The 20,071-nt window shown below is 37.5% G+C and overlaps 1 protein-coding gene and 1 pseudogene across 1 annotated transcript; one reads left to right on the forward strand and one right to left on the reverse strand.

Annotated features, from left to right (window-relative positions):
* The first annotated feature begins 3,187 nt into the window (after positions 1-3,187).
* LOC121777843 (uncharacterized acetyltransferase At3g50280-like) lies at positions 3,188-4,846 on the forward strand. Its single transcript, XM_042175193.1, has one exon. It carries the CDS (start codon positions 3,247-3,249, stop codon positions 4,699-4,701), a length of 1,455 nt encoding a protein of 484 aa, XP_042031127.1. The 5' UTR covers positions 3,188-3,246; the 3' UTR covers positions 4,702-4,846.
* Positions 4,847-10,506: 5,660 nt separating this feature from the next.
* LOC121777543 lies at positions 10,507-14,468 on the reverse strand (annotated as a pseudogene).
* Positions 14,469-20,071: the final 5,603 nt, after the last annotated feature.

Genomic DNA, 20,071 nt, shown 5'->3' on the forward strand with positions numbered 1-20,071 from the left:
AATAACGAAGAAATTAACGACGACACAAGCTATCCTATCAAATCCTACAAACAATCAATGAGCTTTCAATAAGAGGTGAGGTCAATACATGTGGTTGAGGAAGACTGATACGGAGAAACCCGTATCAATGATAATTGGCGAGAATTCGCCGGATATTGAAGGTCCGTTCGCGGAGGAGTCTCCGTCGAGCAACCGATGAACAAAGACGGAAGAGTAAATTACAGAAAAATAAAAGACAGAACGATAAAGATAATTATATTTCTTTCATGATTCCTTCAAAAGATAACAAAGACTCATATTTATAATACTCCCTAATAACCTAACTTAGTGATCAAGAAATAGAAAAGATATGAAAATCAATAATATATGGAATAATAGAGATATGTGGATATTCTATAGATATACTCGTATCAAAGACCTATTTTTAGTTTTTGTGAAATGACTCACTTACCATGGAACAAAGAAAGTACTTACTGATAATGCTCGCATAATGGATCTAAACATAAAACATAGCATCTGGTCATAGAAACTGAACATAATATGAACCTTGTGTAAGGGTATTTTGGTAAAATTAGTCTAGCTTGTTTAACTATCTTACAAATTCAAATTTGTCACACTTTGTTCATACACTTCTTGTGCACCAATATTGACTTCAATCTACCAACTATAATTACTATAATGACTTCAATCTAACTACAATAGTTAATATGTTATGTCTTTGTTGCATGCATGATATCTCTACTTTGAAAAGTATAAACGGTTGATAACTCTATCAACGTCTTTATTGACTTGATCATTTCGTTATTCATCAACCTAGTTTTTCAAAATATTGTGATTACCTTTTTTAATTTGCTAGCTACAATACACAAACAATGTTTGCCAAATATATACAATGTCACACTCTCAATAATAGCATATTTTTATTTGTAATTCTAGAATAATAACAACAACAATAATAATAATAATAATTTTTGTATCGGAAAATTGTGATGATTTAGTAAAACATTTAATTAATTTGTCAAAAATATAATATTTCTCCTATGACTAGAATCATTTTGCCATTTTGGTACGTTCCATAGTAATAGAGTCATTTCCTTTTTTAGTAAAAGTCAACACATTTTCCACACCTACTTTACTCTCTCTTACTTTTTTCTCTCTTCATCCTACCTTTTTCATTTTCCACTTTATTCTCCATTTACTTAACTCACCTAACACAATTTTTCTTAATCTCTGTGCCGAAAAGAAACGCCTCCATTACTATGGAACGGAGGGAGTAGAAAAGGATAATAATGCAAAGAGATTTGAGCATTATACAAAATCATTAATACACATTTTTTTAATAAATATACCCTTCTATGGACTGCATAAATTTTTATTCAAAAAACTATGATCATAATTCATATAGTACTAATTAAAATCATACAACTGTAATTTTGCAAAGTTCAAAGCATCCATTCATTCGAGAAACATTCATCCAAATTGGCAAATTAAATTTGATTCGAACGTACACAAAAGTAATTATTAATCGAGATTAATTAACATTAGAGAACAGTAGTAATCCAGCCTACTATTTCATCTGGGTTGTTCTTGAACTGTCACACACGTGGACATATAAATATTAACCCCCATTGAACTTAGACGCCAAACCCCTAAAATATTTAAATAAACCCCAACTAAATATAATAATGGCCACACCATTGATAAATAAAATCCACATACATAAGTATTGACCAATAATTATATGAAATGTGATTAATTTTAATTAGTTATAAGGTGGCAAGCCGACAAAGCAGAAAAGACGGTTATGGAGAATATTAATTAAATTAAAATTAACCGACTTTTTGGATCAGGTAATCTCAAACATAAGCTTGATTAAATTAAATAATGCCAATTAGGATTGGATGAATATTTTGGTTTGGATAAACAAGTAAGATTTAATGGATTCCATTGTGCCGACTTTTATAGGGATTTGAGGAATGACAACCAGCTTACAGAATGTAAATAGTCGGCGCACTAATTATAATAATATTAATTATTGTTACTATTATTTGCTAATATGTTAATAAATGCTAGTAAATTGCAAATAGCAATTTCCAATGGTAATGTCTAGTTAAGGCTATGTGCTACTTGTAATAAATCAGACGATATATATGCAACTTGCTATACTGAGAAGAATTTGGACATGTGGTGTGGCTTTTAGATTTGTTTTTAGAGGTTTTAATTAGTTGGACGTTGGTTATGATATTAAACCATTGAGTTTATATTTATTTCGTACTATTTCATGTAAAAAAAAATCGATTGCATACAGATAAAAATTAATTACAATTACTTTAAATAGTTCTCAATCAATCGACATCGTTTGATTTATGAATAGTTGTTTAACTCACGTTCACATACTTCTATCACACATAATTTCATCAAAAGTTTCACTATGGAATAATTACTAACAAATCGATCCAAGTTTCAAACTTTTTTTGATGGATCTTTAAAATTGCAGCACATAAGGGAATTTGGCAAAATTCCATAATTTCATATTTGATATTAGTTTTTTTTTGGTAATATATTAATTTTAATATTACGATAATTAGTTAAATAATCACTTTAGTCATATTTTATTCAATTTCACCAAAAGAGTTTTATTACGAGAAAAAAATTAACGGAACATGGTTACCCTTTTTTATACTATAACTAAAATGTTAGTGGAACGAAACTCTCATTATTAAATGTTCCATTTTTTAATTGTCTGCCTATTAATAAATATTTAATTTTAATTTTACTATTTTTGACAATGTCTCTTTAATTCATTCTAATTTAATTTATTTTAAAATTAATATGCTATAAATATATTATCTCCATAATACTATTTTTTTAAAAGTTAAATAAATTCTAAAAATTTAAGTAATTTATAAATATTATATTTATTGATAAAAGGAGAAGGAACGAAGGGAAAATGTAAAAATATTTTTATTAAATAATCAGAGCATTTAACCGTACATAACGCCATAGTTGTACACGTGCCAACTAATTAGATATTTTGAGCACCCCTTCGTCAATAAAATATACAGTCAACCAAAATCCATAAACCAAAATCAAAAAAAGGAAAAACAGCATCACAACAAATGCATGAACCCAGCACCCCTATAAATACCACCCCATGCCCCCACTCTCCCCATCACTCTCACTCCCTTCTCTTCCAAAACAGAGAGAAGCGAAGACAGAGAGAGATCAAAACCACAGCAATCAACCATGATTTCGCCGTCGCCTCTTCCAATTCTCTCCAATTGCACCGTCTTCCCCGACCGCGCCTCTACTCTCCCCGATCTCAAGCTCTCCGTCTCCGATCTCCCCATGCTCTCCTGCCACTACATTCAAAAAGGCTGCCTCTTCACCCGCCCCCCTCTCGCGGCGCCGGAGCTCGTTTCTCAGCTGAAACGCGCCCTCTCCGCCGCCCTCTCTCACTTCCCGCCCCTCGCCGGCCGCCTCACCACCGATTCCAACGGATACGTCTACATTTCCTGCAACGACGCAGGTGTCGAATTCTCGCACGCGTACGCCGCAGATCTAGAAATCCGCGATTTGCTAGGGTTTTCCGGAGACGGCGATTTGCCGGCGGAGTTGAAGCAATTTTTTCCGTTCGATCTGACGGTGAGCTACGACGGCCATTTCCGGCCGATTCTGGCGGTTAGGGTGACGGAGCTCGCCGACGGAGTTTTCATCGGTTGTGCGGTGAATCACGCCGTCGTGGACGGGACTTCGTTCTGGAATTTCTTCAATAGCTTCGCGGAGCTCAGCCGCGGATTGAGGCGGATTTCTAGGGCGCCGGATTTCAGGCGCGAATCGATTTTGATATCTCCGGCGGTGCTCAGGCTGCCCGAGGGCGGCCCGAGCGTCACCTTCTCGAGCGATTCGCCGGTGAGGGAGAGGATTTTCCGATTCAGTAAACAATCGATTCAGAGGCTCAAATGTGCTGTTAACAGCCGGAAATTTGAAGGAGAAGGAAACGGAATTGATATCGCTGAGCTGATGGGGAAGCACAGCAACGACACGTTGAAAAACCCTGACAGCAAGCTAACGCCGTTAGCTTGGCTCAGGAGCGCCGTTTCTAGAGGAGCGGCTCCCCAAGCGGCGGCGGCGGTTGAGATCTCGTCTTTTCAATCGCTGTGCGCGCTGCTCTGGCGCGGGGTCACCCGCGCCAGGAAGCTTCCGGAGGCAAAAACGACGACGTTCCGGATGGCGGTCAATTGTCGGCACCGGCTCGAGCCGAGGCTCGAGCCGCTGTACTTCGGGAACGCGATCCAGAGCATCCCGACGCAGGCGGCAGCCGGGGAGGTCCTGGGGAGGGACCTCCGGTGGTGCGCCGAGCAGCTGAATAGGAACGTGGTGGCGCACGACGGCGGCACGGTGAGGAAGTACGTGGAGACTTGGGAGAGGGACCCGCGGTGCTTCCCGTTGGGGAATTTCGATGGGGCGATGATCACGATGGGGAGCTCGCCCCGGTTCCCTATGTACGAGAATGATTTCGGGTGGGGTCGGCCCGTCGTGGTCCGGAGCGGCCGCGCCAATAAATTTGACGGCAAGATATCGGCCTTCCCAGGCCGCGAAGGGAACGGAACTGTCGATTTGGAAGTGGTTTTGGCTCCGGACACTATGGCAGGCCTACTATCCGACCCGGAATTTATGCAATATGTATCGGATTATTAGTCACCATATTATTGTATTACTATGTAATAAGAAAAATGAGGAAAAAGAAAAAAAAATGATGCGTGATTGACAAATTTGTGACATAAATTTGTAGAAATCATGGTATTAAATATGCCCTGTCAATGGATTTTGACCAAATAATAAATGTGACGAGACATTTAATTTTGTGAAATTAAATGACATAGCGTCGATCTACATTTTACGTAGATAAATGTAGTATATTCACTTTCTCAAATCCGATTTCCGGTGAGTGAGAAATAGTGGATTAAAGTTGGGCATAATTAGCTTTTAATTAAAGCTTGGAGTTGGAACTTAGGGAATAATTAACTAGTGTTAATTATCCCACATTGGAGGATTAACACATCTTTTAATGTGTTTAAATTAAGTGACTTTATGTTACTTAATAATTATAGTGGACCAAGATGGGTGAAAGAGCCCACACGCGCGCGCCGCCGCCGCCCGCCCGCCCGAGCGCGTGCTCGTGCTCGTGGTCGCGGTCGCGGGCCTCGGGCCCGATCCCGATTACGTGAGAAATCCACACGCTCCACACACGGATGGCACACTCCTGCCACACACTCGTAACCGTCGGCGGTTACGGATCTGCCATGATGAGCCTTCATGGCTTGGTTGACCCTGCATGGTGGCTCGGCCTATAAATAGGCTAGTCATTCTACTGCATTAGGACTACACATTTCACAAGCATTCTCTGCATCATAAGCTCTCTCTCCCTCTCTGCATTGTTTTCTGTCGAAAGCTATGTCCTCTTCTCCATCCCGTTCGCCGGAGCTCTACTGATTGCGGTGCTGCATCAATAGAGACGTAGCCATTTTACCTTTGGGGACGACACGTCAAACCGAAGAACACTACCGGGGCGTATCTCGTCTTGCTGGAAGTGGCCTCCTCGACTCGGCTCAAACATTATTCACGGTTACTGTTTCGTTTTTGCATTTGTAATCTCATTCTAGTTCAGTTTCCTCTTTTGTATTCCTTCTTTTGGGTTGTATTACGCCCGGCTTTTATCTCTTGTAATCCCCAGAAACCAACAAATTTTTTTTTTTGGATTCTATTTTCTTCCTCTCTATGTAATTGGTATTAATTCCAATGTGTCAATCTAATTTTTTTTGGTATTAATTCCAATGTGTCAATCTAATTTTTTTTCTAGAGCTTTAGTCGTTAGTTGAAGGAGTACAAATTATTGAAACAATTGATATTAATGATTAAATATAATTTGTAAATATTTCTCATAAAATATCAGGGCACCCGCAATGGGGCGCCCGATGGCACGCCCTATGGCGTCCATCGTCCTCGGGCGCGGACGATGCTCCCATTGTGGGTGCCCGCCATCTTCCGTCCCCTTCGTCAGCGGCCGATCCATAGGGCGCGCCCTATGGTGCGGACGATGGCCTATCGTCCGCGCCATTGTGGGATCGGCGGACGATGGCACACGTTTTTTACGCGACCGCGCTGCAGCTCACGAGCGTCTGATTGCAGACTATTTTGCCGATCAACCACGGTGGGGAGAGACTGTTTTCAGCCGTCGGTTTAGAATGTCGTGTTATTTTTTTCTCAGCATTGTCCGGACGTTGTCATCACGTGATGAATACTTCACGTATCGGGAAGACGGCATCGGCAGACCCGGCCTTTCACCGTTGCAAATGTGTACGTCTGCACTTCGTCAGTTGGCCTACGGCACCACGGCGGACATTTTCGACGAGTACCTCCACGTCGGGGAGACAACAGGCCGGGAGTGTCTGAAGAGATTTTGTAGGGGAGTTGTGGAGGCCTACAGCGACACATATTTGAGCAAGCCAACTGCCGCTGATTGCCAGGGCCTGATGAAGATGCACGAGACGGCGCACGACTTTCCTGGGATGCTAGGGAGCATCGACTGTATGCACTGGCAGTGGAAGAATTGTCCGACGGCGTGGAGAGGCCAATTCACAAGTGGATACAAGGACAGCCACCCGACGATGATCCTCGAAGCCGTCGCTGACCATCGGCTCTGGATCTGGCATGCTTACTTCGGCGTAGCCGGGTCGAACAACGACATTAACGTCCTCAACTCATCCACCCTCTTCACCGAGCAATGCAATGGCAACGGCCCGGCCATCGAGTTCACTGCCAACATGCTCTAACACCACATGAGGTACTACTTGGCCGATGGCATATACCCTAGGTGACCTATTTTTCTGAAGACGATCAACTGCCCAATTGGTGAGAAGAGGGCTTTATTTTCCCAAAAGTAGGAGTCGGCGCGGAAGGATGTCGAGCGGGCATTTGGTGTGCTCCAAACACGGTGGGCAATTGTGAAAGGGCCGGCTCGTCTCTGGTTCAAGAAAGTCATCGCCGATGTCATGTACGTGTGCATAATCAAGCACAACATGATAGTCGAGCATGAGGGTGGGAGCATCACCGACTGGAACGATGATGACGGTGCATCTAGCTTGTCCAGCACGGCGACCGAGCCCCCTCTAGAGGATTACCGCCGGGCTTCAATGAGGTTCTAGCTAGCCAGGTCTCAATGCGCAACCAACAAGACCATGTTCAGCCCATGAACGACATGATTGAAGAAGTGTGGGCCCGTAACCACTGTCGCTGAGTTTGCGTATTTTTTTAATTCGTATTGTAATGTATTAATTTCTATAAATGAAATGAAGTTTTTTCCTAATTTTGTGTGTTATTTAAATTTTCAAATAAAATGAAAATTCATAGGGCGCGCCTTAGGTTGCCCTATTGCAGGTGGGGGGTAGGAGGATAAAACTGATGATGTGGCGCGCCATAGGGCGCGCCTTAGGGCGCCCCATTACTAATGGCCTCACTTTAAACATATCAACGGTCGCCTTCGTCCCTTCGAGAAAAGGGTCAACGGCCACCCTCAAATTTGTATACATTTAAAAATAGTTAGGTGTAAATTAAAGATACTCCTATTATTTTGTGAAGAACATAAGAATTGTGTCAATAAATAGTCCAAATATGAATAGTGAGAGATCATGACAGGATACAAGCATAAGCTGGTTGACTTAGTATTTATCAAAGATTCCAATTAGCCCATCAATTTTCAACGGGTTGATAATATTATACTAACAATAATACACGTAATATTTCATAATTTTATGATGTGCAACTAACTGTAAATTAGTAAATGGAAAAATTGCGCAAAAATTATAAACATTTCCAGAAATCTGGTATTTTCCTCGAATGAATTTTAAAAATGATGAGAAATACGTATTTATCATGAAGTTAATTTTAGGCCAATTTGACTCACCATACACATTTTGTATACATAGTAATTTTCTAACATTAGTTAATTTTTTGGCCAATTTTAATTCATCATACAGATTGTTCTGCGCGTAGGGGTTACACTATGACGTTTGGCAAGCCACGACAACTAAAATTGGCCTAAATTAACTTCATGGGAAATCAACTTAGTATCATTCAAAATCCATGGTACTTCACACCATTTTTAATGATAGTGGGAATATCAAATTTCAGGAAATGTTAATGGTTTTTGCAGCTATTTCCCTTTTATAAATATGAATAATCTCAAAATATATATTGATGATGAAGATATAGTAGCTTTATTTATTTTTATTTTATATTTATTGTTTTTGTTGGCCTTTTCATGGGTTACCATAGAAATAAAGTTATGTTGGAACTTAGACAAGTATAGTACATCAATAAAGAAGCAAAAATAATATGCAAAAATGAAGTGGCACTATCGATGCTCGACCATGTTTCCCAACTACTAGCACATAAAAACAACCCAATGGTGCAAGTACGCCACATCGGATTTCTCATGTCCAATCTCCATTTTTATTATTCGGACAAATAATATTTTATGATATATAAAAATTAACATCTTAACAATCATTATCTTAGCAATTCAATCCTATCATACTACTTATTTATTGAGCACATGAGTAGTTGATTGACTAAGATTATATGGTTTGGAGTTGTGGGGTAAGGATTTATATCCGAGGAATTGAAGTTTAAATTTTGAATTGAATATTGGAATTCGATTTAGGATATTTCAAGTATATGGTTTAATTATCCGTACAAGTTAACAATTTTTGTATCACATGTTTGTGGATAAAGTAATTCATATATTTTTTTCATCTTTATTAGAGTATAATTATGAAGAGTTCAGTCGTTGAAGTATAAAATAGCATACGTTATTTTATTATTTTACTTCTATGAATTATACATAAAAATATACATAATACTTTATTGATTTGTAGTAGGTAATATAAAATGCCCACCATATATTTTGGCCAGTCCAAAGGGAAGATTAAGGTTTCTACACATATATTTACCAAATGGATTGGGCCTCAGCTCAGCCCAGACCCACGACTGAAGCAGTCTGGGCTGAACTAGATGTAATCTGGACCTATCTCGGTCAGGCCCACTTGGTAAGTTGATTGAGTTGGACTACACATAAAAAAACATTATTGCATTTTTTAATTTCTCATAAAATTTTAAACTTTTATTAAATATTAGTCTAAACTAAAAGTAGATACTACTATTATACTATTATACTCATTTTATATCTTTTTCAGGGCCATGCTTGACCTAACCTAATTTTTCTCTTAGCAGGAATGGTTTTTTTGTTCTTAGCGGGAATGGGTTTGATAGCACCAGAGTCGTGTAAAGCACAAAATGAATATGAATTCTCACAATTACGAAAATACAGATGTAGATAGATACCTCAAGATCTAAGTGCTTGTTTGTTAGCCTAGATAAGATCATAAATCTTCCGATAATTATAAGAATTTAAGTTCCTTTGTATCTCTTGGAGGTCGTGATTGATGTTTGTTGGCAATTGAAACATAAAAATGAATATAATAATATTCATATCGGTGTACTCAAAGAGCTTAATCATTATATAAGTCTCATGGGTCTTTCCTCTTATCACCAATTGGTTTTAAGATGGAATCCATGAATTTCTATGAATGTTGACGTAATAGGACAAGCTCGAATGATACTTCTCTTTCAATTTGCAATCACCATATTCGACAAAATTCACTACCATCTCATCTTACTTAATTTAGGTGAAATTGACGTTGATATGTCAATCGAAAATATGTACATGGACCAAACGGCGAGAGGACACATCCTTGGGTTTGGTCTAGTTATGGTTGATGTCGAACTTTTCAAAAACAGAACTGTAGGGCCGATATTAGATGTAGCGCATGACAGTGTGCTTGGAGCGGTCGCGGCATTGGACTAATAAGCCATACATAACAGGGCCGAGTTTAGAAGCAGCTGGGGCGCGATTCTCGGCCCTATAGCAGGCGTTGCTTATGTATCTGGAGAAAAATGAGGTTATGACTAAAAATGAGTGTTATAGTCTCATAATTCACTGCAGTCAAAATTAGTGAACGAAATGGCTTCGTATTGGGAAAAAAAGACTATATTCATCACTCTCATAGGAGCGATTGCTATTCCAAATTCAGCAGACGACGGAAGAAGATATTGAAGATCGAATGACTCGAACTCGAACGATGCAGAACAGTACTTTCAGAGATTTTTGCAGTGAAACAGGCATATTAGACGCATGTTTGCATTTCGTGAAAATGAAATTGCACGAATTTAACCACAAACAAGGCATCGCTGACAACGTCATCAACTTAGGCATGGAAAAACCCAAGGAATTCCGAGATCAGCTCAAACAGTGGCACAAAGACTGATAGTCATACCTAGTTTCCCATCCTTTGAAATATCTAAATACGAGTCTTGATAAATCTCCACAATCCAACCATCAAAATACAATTCAAGCATTTAATATCAGTATATAAACATAAGAGATTCAACAACCAAATAAGAACTTGTGCACTCCAAAGGTTAAAATAGTAATACCATGTAACACATATCATCCAACTACATTAGCCTACAACTTTGGTAAAAGATTCTTTACCATATCAAATAGATCACTATCTTTACCTGCTATTCGTAGAGGTTCAATCAACATCGAAAGAGTGGTAGCACCAAGTGTGCATCCCCCTCTTGTAGTCATCTCTTTCAAGACAAGAATCGCATCGTCCAACTTAGTCCATTTGAGAAGACCTTGAACAAAAACGTTGTATGTCACACTATTGAGCAAGCACCCCTTGTTCACCATTTGCACCATTAAATCCTTAGCCTCTTCTGTTTGCCCATCTTTGCAAAGTGTACCAATAAGGCTTGTATATGTTATAACATCAGGCTGCAAATTTCGGGACAGAAGCTCATCAAACACATCCTTTGCTTGTCTAAGTTTACCATCATTGCACAACCCTTCAATGAGGATATTATAAGTTATTACATTAGGATACACTTGTAGAGCTTCCATCTCTTTGAACAGCTTCAAGCCCGCTTCACACCGGCCTTCACCAAATAAGGCCTCTAGCATTATGCTATAGGAAACCACATCCCACTCTAACCCTTTGGTGCAGATCATGGTAAAAATACGACTGACTTCATCAATTCGTCCCAACTTGCAGTACCCTTTCATCAAATTATTGTAGCTTGTAACATCAAATTTATCCATTAATTTCTATGAAGGTGAGAAGGAACAAAAATGTTGGACAAAGTAGTGGGCTGCACTCTATTTCCTGCCACATATGTAAGATCAGAATTTGTAAATATTTAACTAAATTTCATTTTTTACTCCCTCAAAATTAATGTTCAAATTTTCTTATTAGTTCTGGTTTATTGTTCAGGGAACATGCAGACACAGTCCAAATGCGAGCATACCATCCGAACGATTTCACGTCATTGATGCTAACTCTATGAATCAAGTTCAGAATGTGGAAAGAGAGAGGTCTAAAAATTTGTGATGATTCTAGCTCTAGAATGATATGGATGTCACCTGCTCAAAATTATGGAGATGCTAGTTTCATGGGAGAGAGTACACCAATGTAAACATGGGAGGAATATGAAAATGATATGGATGTCACCTGCTAGTTTCATAAGAAATAGTGCATATTCTTATGGGATGGAGGGAGTATTATAAACTAAAAATAGTTACTTTACACTATTTAAGGAATGGAAGTAATGTTAGTTGAGAGTAGCGTCTACATTAATAGTAGTGAAATTGGATTTCCAAAATAAGAAAGTCCATATACTCCCTCCGTCCCAATTACAAAATTAAACAATTGGATTTCGGCACGAAATTTTATGTAATATTGTTTTGTGAATTAATGATAAGATAATAAAGTAACAGAGAGGAAAAAGTAGAGAGTACTGTTTCCATTTAAGTAAACGTTTCATTTTTAATAGGAGACCTAAAAAGGAAAACGTTCCATTTCTAATGAGAGTACTTTTCAAGGACTGACTAAAAAAATAATTCATACTCCCTCCGTCCACCATTTAAAGAGTCATTTTGACTCGGCACGAGTTTTAAGGAATTGTTTGACTTTGTGAAGAAAAGTAAAGGGAGAAAGTGAGTGGAATGTGAGACTCATTTTAAGTATTAGTTTTTATATTAGATTGTGAGTGTAAAAAGTTGGTGGGATATGAGGTCCGCATACTAAAAGTGGAATAAAGTAAATGGTTCTATTAGAATGGTGATAATATCACTAACCTCCACTTGATAAGGACTAGGATACAAATTACTTGGGCCTAAGGTCCTTCATCAATTTGAGGAAACAATCATCTCCATCTGGCATCGAGGAAGTTGCAGAATCGGCTGAGAATCCCTTTTCACGCATTTCTTCCATGAATGATCTTGCCTTGTCAACCTCATTTTGCTTTAGCAGACTCCCGATGATGACATTGTATGTTACATGATCAGGTCCACACCCGCGATTCTCCATATCTACCAGCAAACGTTTTACCTCCTCGAAAGACCCTTCCTGACAAAATGAACCAATGATCATAGTATATATATGAAGGCTAGGTTGTACACCATTTGAAGGAAGTTGATTGAAAAAAAGTCTCGCAATGCCATGTTTTCCATGTTTGCATAATCCGTTTATTAGAGCACCATACGTGACTGCGTTCGGGGTAAATCCTTTATCTTCAATCAGGCGCAACAATGAAACAGCCTCATTAGTCTCCCTATTCCTACACAGCCCATCCAATAATGTATTATAAGTACATAAATCAGGACGCAGTTGTTGGTCTTCCATATCCTCGAAAAGTTTACGGCCCTCGGCAAATTTATTTATACTAAATAATCCATGTATCATGGTATTATAAGTATGGTTAGTTCGCACCAAGCCTTTTTTGGGAATTTCAAGAAAAAGAAGCCAAGCTTCATCCACGCTTCCGTTTTTGCAATATCCATTCAATAAGCTGTTGTAAGTAACAATATCAGGGGTAAATCCTTTATCTTCAATCACGCGCAACAATGAAACAGCCTTATCAATCTCTCCTTTGCTACACAGCACATCCAACAATATATTATAAGTATGCAAGTCAGGAAAACACACTTGTTGATCTTCCATATCCTCTAAAAGTTTACAGCCCTCACCAAATTTGTTTGCACTAAATAATCCATGTATCATGGTGGTATAAGTATGCGTATCATGTACCAAACCTTTATTAGGAATTTCAAGAAAAAGAAGCCTAGCTTCATCCACGCATCCCTTCTTGCAATATCCGTTTAATAAGCTGCTATAACTAACAATATCAGGCTTTAAGCCCATCTCTCCCATGGAATCAAGTAACTGTTTTGCTCTATCTATTTCACCTTTCATACAAAATCCATCAATAAGTGTATTATATGTGACCACATCGGGACAAATGTTTTGTTGCGTCATAATTTCCAATACATTTGTAGCCTCTTCCATCTTCCCTTCCTTACAATATGCATCGATCAATATATTGAAAGTCTGCACATCCAAAGATATCGTTGAATTGGCCATTTCATTCAATAAGTCTCCAACATCGGTATGCCTACCATTGTTACATAGTCCCTTAATCATGGAAGTATATGTGACAACATCAGGTAAAATACCCTTGCTGATCATCTCGGGCAGAAGTCGCAAAGCGTCATCCATCTTTCCACCCTTACACAACCCATCAATTAATGTGCTATAAGCCCAAACGTTGGGTCTCCACCCACAACTTTCTAATTTACGAACCCAATCATAAGCTGCAATGACCTGTCCAGCTTTGCATAACCCATCGATCAAGTGCAGAATCATAACACAATTAGGTTCGCAAACTTTTAAATCCAGAACCTTTTGGAATAATTTCACAGCTTCTGCCTCCTTACCCTCTAAAAAGAACCCTTTAATGAGAGGGCTGATTATCACAGCATTTGGTTCGCAACCACTCTTAAAAAAGAAGGCCATTATAGCAAAACCAGAGTTTATATCTTTCAAGTGACAGCAACAGTTAATTGCAATACTCATAGTGTACATATTCAGAGGGAAGAATTTCATCGAACACATTAAGGGCAAAACAATACTCCCCAATATTCACACAAACACTCATAAATTTGTTGTACACTCGAATAGAAGGCTCCGGCCGCATACTCTTCATTTCTTGAAACAATTTAATAGCATCATCTAATTCTTTAACAACACTGAAATTTATTGTGTGCCGCTTAGGTTGTAAAGCCTTGGAAGAGAAGAGAGAGGATGGAGGAGAGAGAATACCCGTTTTATGAGACCATCGATTGAGAAATCTTCTTCCATGAATGAGATCGATTGCAGATACGGCAGCCCTTCTGCTCATCTTCAGGTGAGATTGGAAGTGAGAAAAGGAAACAATTGGGGAAAACTCTTCATAGTTAAAAACACAATTTATTCGTGCAAAGATTCTAAAAATCTAGAGGAAAAAAAAGGAATTTTTAAAATATGTTGTAAATATATGTTAATAGAGTTATTTTTTTATTTTTAAAAAATTTAAATTAATTGAGTCATTATAAAAAGTAATCCATGCAAATCTCATCCCTTCAATTTATCAATCTAACGGTCTATATGGCTCCCTATTATCTTTTTTTTAAACATTATAATAATCATAAAAGGGGCAAGGCAAGGATGGCATTTGATATATTATGCTGTTAGTAAGTTTCCATGATTCACGCCTTTTTTCCAGCAAGATTTATTTTCCCTTCTGTAATTGAAACCAAATCAATCTCTCTTGAGATTTTTTTGTCCGTGAATTTAAACACAACCACGCACAGTAAGAAGTTCTGCGCCGTCCTTCAGCATCTCAACAGTATTTCACGGTTATCAACGATGGAAGAATGTAAATAATGTTTATGCGTACGATTTTTGAAGTGAATTTACGTTCTACAAATCGTTGCAATTTTGTAAATTACAGATCAACAGAAAGATTAATGAATAGCTTAATTTGCATTACTGTCAATCCTCTACTATTATCAACGATGGGAGAATGTAATTTCAATTTAGATTTATCAAGTTTTAGTTATTTTGTATGATAGTTTTATGTTTTTACAGTGACTATGCGATGACGGAGCGTTACGCTTCAAGGCATAATTGTCTATTAAAAAATTCATTGTTCAATGATGCATGCAATTTAAATGTGTTTGTAATGATGAAATTGAATGAGCGTGAGTGATCACCAAATTTTGAGGAGAATTAAGATGTTGGTATTTGTGTTTTTGTTGCATTCTATGTTCTTGCGTGAACTATTGACAAGGTAGCAGCAATTAATGTTCGATTTGTGGATATAATGTATTCATAAACTTCCATTACATAATATAGGACTCGAAATTTTCGACAAAACACGATAATCTGACACGAATCCGCACGAAATTATTAGGTTGGGGTCAAGTCTTATTGGATCCGTGTCCTTATCGGGTTGACCCATTAAGAACCCGATAATTTCGGGTTGGGTTTGGGTTGGATACGGGTAACCCATTAAGAAATAATATTATTATTTTTATTATTATTTTAAAAAATATATATTACCTTAATTTTTTAATTTCTTATAAATTAGGTTTAAATAGTATAAAACAAATTTTAATTGTGTAAATTAGGTTAAAAATTAAGGTTTAATCGTGTAATATTAGGTTTTAATCGTGTAATATCAGGTTCGGGTTGTTATCGTGTCGTGTCAACCCATATTATATTGTGGCGATAACGGGTTAGTGTCGGGTGCAGGTCGTGTTCGGATTTGAAGGTAGCAGGTCGGGTTCGTGTTCGGATTTACAGTTTCCTTAACATGTCGAGTTCAGGTTATGCCTTATTGGGTTGGGTCATTATCAGGTTGACCCGATAATGACCCAATCCGCACGATTTGCCAGTCCTAATATAATATAAACATTGTTATTCGTGTATATGTACTATACATTGTTAGCAATTCATGAGGCTAGTACCCACTCACAAACGAAACCATCACCAATGGCAGAGAGTTTAAATCGTTCCCATAGGGGTTTAGCAATCCATGGGGCTAGGGTATAGTACTACCACATGCATTGAGTTTAATTTTTTATGTGTGTTTATTAGTTATACAGTAAATAATGTACAAAAATTGGCATTTAATGCACATGTGTCACACTAAATGATGTACCTATGTAAGGATTTAATGATTGACGATAGTTGAATCCATACCCTTTGGGTTTAGCAATCCACGGGGCTAGGTTGTGGTACCCACCCACAAAATGAAACCATCGGCAAGGGTAGGAAGTTTGAATCATTCCCCTAGGGTTTAGTAATCCATTGGGCTAGGGTATAGTACCACCACAAGCATTGAATTTCATTTTTATGTGTGTTTTGGATTGCATGCAGTAAATAATGTACGGAAATTGGCTTTTAATGTACATGTGTAATACTAAATAATGTACATGTATAAGGATTAAATGGTTAGCGGGAGTTGAATCCATACCCTTTGAGTTTTCCAATCCACGGGGTTAGGTTGTGATACCGACTCAAAAACGAAAATATCACCAATGGCAGGGGGTTAGAATCATTCCCCTGGGGTTTAGAGATCCATGGGGCTAGGACATATTACCAACACATGCATAAAATTTCGCTTTCTAATGTGTGTTTTGGATTTATGCAGGAAATAATGTACGAATATAGTCTTATAATGTACGTGCCTAACATTATTAATGAGTTTTCGTATATTATTCACAAGTGAATGACTATGTGTTTTATGCAAGTGAGGTTTGTTAGAATCCTTATTAAAATATCTTTAATTTGCTATAAGTTGTGTTAAAAAATAATTTAAATTGAGATAATTATAATTATTTAAAGTTTTGGGATATTTTTTAAAAGTTAATTATAACTAAATTTTTACTAAATGATATTAATAGTTGTAGTTAGTAATTTAAGGATGAGTTAGCAATATAACACATCCCATATTTGGTGGTAGTATTTATTATGAATATGTTAAATTGCTGAAAATTAAATGTGAATAGTAACAATACTGAAAAATCAAAGTTATCGATGCTCAACGCCTGGACCTATATGATCATGTGATAGGGACTCTTAAAAAAACCCTTTTAACTTTCCTTAAATTTAATGTTTTTTAATTTATACTCCACATGTCCCATAAGAATATGAACTCTTTCAATTTTAGTCCGTCCCATAAGAATATGCACTTTTCAATTTTGAAAATTCTTCTCTCTCAGTGGAGGTGGGACCTATTCCCTACTAACAATACTTTAATTACTTGTTCTCTCTACCCCTCTCTTATTTACCAATTTGCATTAAAATCCGTGACGAACCCAAAGTGTATATTCATTGGGGACGGAGGGAGTAGTAGATGAGGATGATTATAGCTAAAGAGAAGACATATTGATGGAGAAGTAGATTTTGATGACTGTGATAATTAGGCTGGGTAAACGGTTCCACTGTTATTGGTTAACCGGTAATCGAATTGAAACTGGTCAGTTATTGGTTAATCGATAACCAAAATTAATAGTGTTCGGTGATGAACAGTTAGGACTTGCAGCTGTTGAAGATGGGTATTAACAAGAATACCATGTTGCCATGCAATTTCAGCTTTATATTACAACAACGAAAACCCTAGTGAGATGATTGCTATGAAGTGTTTACATACTTAAAGACTTATGGTCAATTGATTAATGGCCTAAAAGCACCATGGCTCCTATCATAGGAATTGAGGCTCAAGGCAAAAGAAAGATCAAATGGAGCCGAAAACGGAATCTTGGGTGGAAAGGTCTCTAAGAAGGGTATTGTTCAGTTTGCAGGTCAAAAGATTTCATGGCAAACAAGAAAACAATGTTAATCGATACCAAAAACATGCGAGCTTGTCCTAAACTCCATACATTATCTAAGAACAAGTTTTATAATATTTAAGCAATTTATCCATTAATTTCTATGAACGTGAGAAGGAACACAAATGTTGGACAAAGTAGTGGGCTGCACTCTATTTCCTGCCACATATGTAAGATCAGAATTTGTAAATATTTAACTAAATTTCATTTTTTACTCCCTCAAAATTAATGTTCAAATTTTCTTATTAATTCTGGTTTATTGTTTAGGGAACATGCAGACACAGTCCAAATGTGAGCATACCATCTGAACGATTTCACGTCATTGATGCTAACTCTATGAATCAAGTTCAGAATGTGGAAAGAGAGAGGTCTAAAAATTTGTGATGATTCTAGCTCTAGAATGATATGGATGTCACCTGCTCAAAATTATGGAGATGCTAGTTTCATGGGAGAGAGTACACCAATGTAAACATGGGAGGAATATGAAAATGATATGGATGTCACCTCCTAGTTTCATAAGAAATAATGCATATTCTTATAGGATGGAGGGAGTATTATAAACTAAAAATAGTTACTTTACACTATTTATGGAATGGAAGTAATGTTAGTGGAGAGTAGCGTCTACATTAATAGTAGTGAAATTGGATTTCCAAAATAAGAAAGTCCATATACTCCCTCCGTCCCAATTACAAAATTAAACAATTGGATTTCGGCACGAAATTTTATGTAATATTATTTTGTGAGTTAATGATAAGATAATAAAGTAACAGAGAGGAAAAAGTAGAGAGTATTGTTTCCATTTAAGTAAACGTTTCATTTTTAATAGGAGACCTAAAAAGAAAAACGTTCCATTTCTAATGAGAGTACTTTTCAAGGACTGGCTAAAAAATTAATTCACTTTCCCATGTTCACCATTTAAAGAGTCATTTTGACTTGGCATGAGTTTTAAGGAATTGTTTGACTTTGTGAAGAAAAGTAAAGAGAGAAAGTGAGTGGAATGTGAGACTCATTTTAGGTATTAGTTTTTATATTAGATTATGAGTGTAAAAAGTCGGTAGGATATGTGGTCCGTATACTAAAAGTGGAATAAAGTAAATGGTTCTATAAATCGTGAACAAACCAAAATGACAAAAAAGTTCTTTAAATGGTGGACGGAGGGAGTACTTTATAAGATGTCAACATTTCCTTTTTAGTTTGTCCCACTTAAGATGTTCACTTTCTATATTTAGAAATAAATCTCACTCTCCTTGTCAGCCTCATTTTGCTTTAGCAGACTCCTGATGATGACATTGTGTGTTACACGATTAGGTCGACAGCCGCGATCCTCCATCTCTACCAGCAAACGTTTTACCTCCTCGAAAGACCCTTCTTGACAAAATGAACCAATGATCGTAGCATATATATGAACATGAGGTTGTACACCATTTGAAGGAAGTTGATTGAAAAGATGTCTCGCAATGCCATGTTTTCCATTTTTGCATAATCCATTTATGAGAGCACCGTACGTGATTGTGTTCGGGGTAAATCCTTTATCTTCAATCAGGCGCAACAATGAAACAGCCTTATCGATCTCCCCATTCCTACACACCACATCCAACAATGTAGTGTAAGTATGCAAATTAGAGTTATTTTTAGATTACATTACTAAAATGTAGGGATGTCAATGTAACCCGAACCCACGGGCCGGCCCGTATAACCCGATAAAAATACAGGGTTAGGGTTGTAATTTCGTAGCCCGAATTTAAATTCGGGCCATTCGGGCTGACCCGTTCGGGTTGTCGGGTTAGGCGGGCTGACCCGTTCGGGTTACGGGTCGACCCGTCGGGTTGAAGGCTTCTGCACAGCGAGCAGTTTTTGTAACGGTCATAACTTTCTCTACAAAGCTCCGATTGAGCCGTGCAATATATCCACGCGAAGCTCTTTCGAAGACGAAGAGAATGATATGTATTAGAGGTTTATCAGACTTCAAAATCGCGAGAAACATTGACTCAAACAAGGCTGCTGCACATCCACATATTTTGTGTACATTTTCTAATCAATTTTCTATCATTTCTCAACAAACATATAAACATACCAAAATATAGAAATATAATCAAAATCATCCAAGACAACCCTCTAAAACCATGCAAAATCCAAATACGTCAACCGACTATATAAGATCACGAAAAAAATCACCATGTGGTTCATGGATTCATAAATACTCGTATATAAAAGCTTTCTTTTAGTATATTT

The sequence above is a fragment of the Salvia splendens genome, chromosome 18 (assembly GCF_004379255.2).
Source record: "Salvia splendens isolate huo1 chromosome 18, SspV2, whole genome shotgun sequence".
Lineage (NCBI taxonomy): Eukaryota > Viridiplantae > Streptophyta > Magnoliopsida > Lamiales > Lamiaceae > Salvia > Salvia splendens.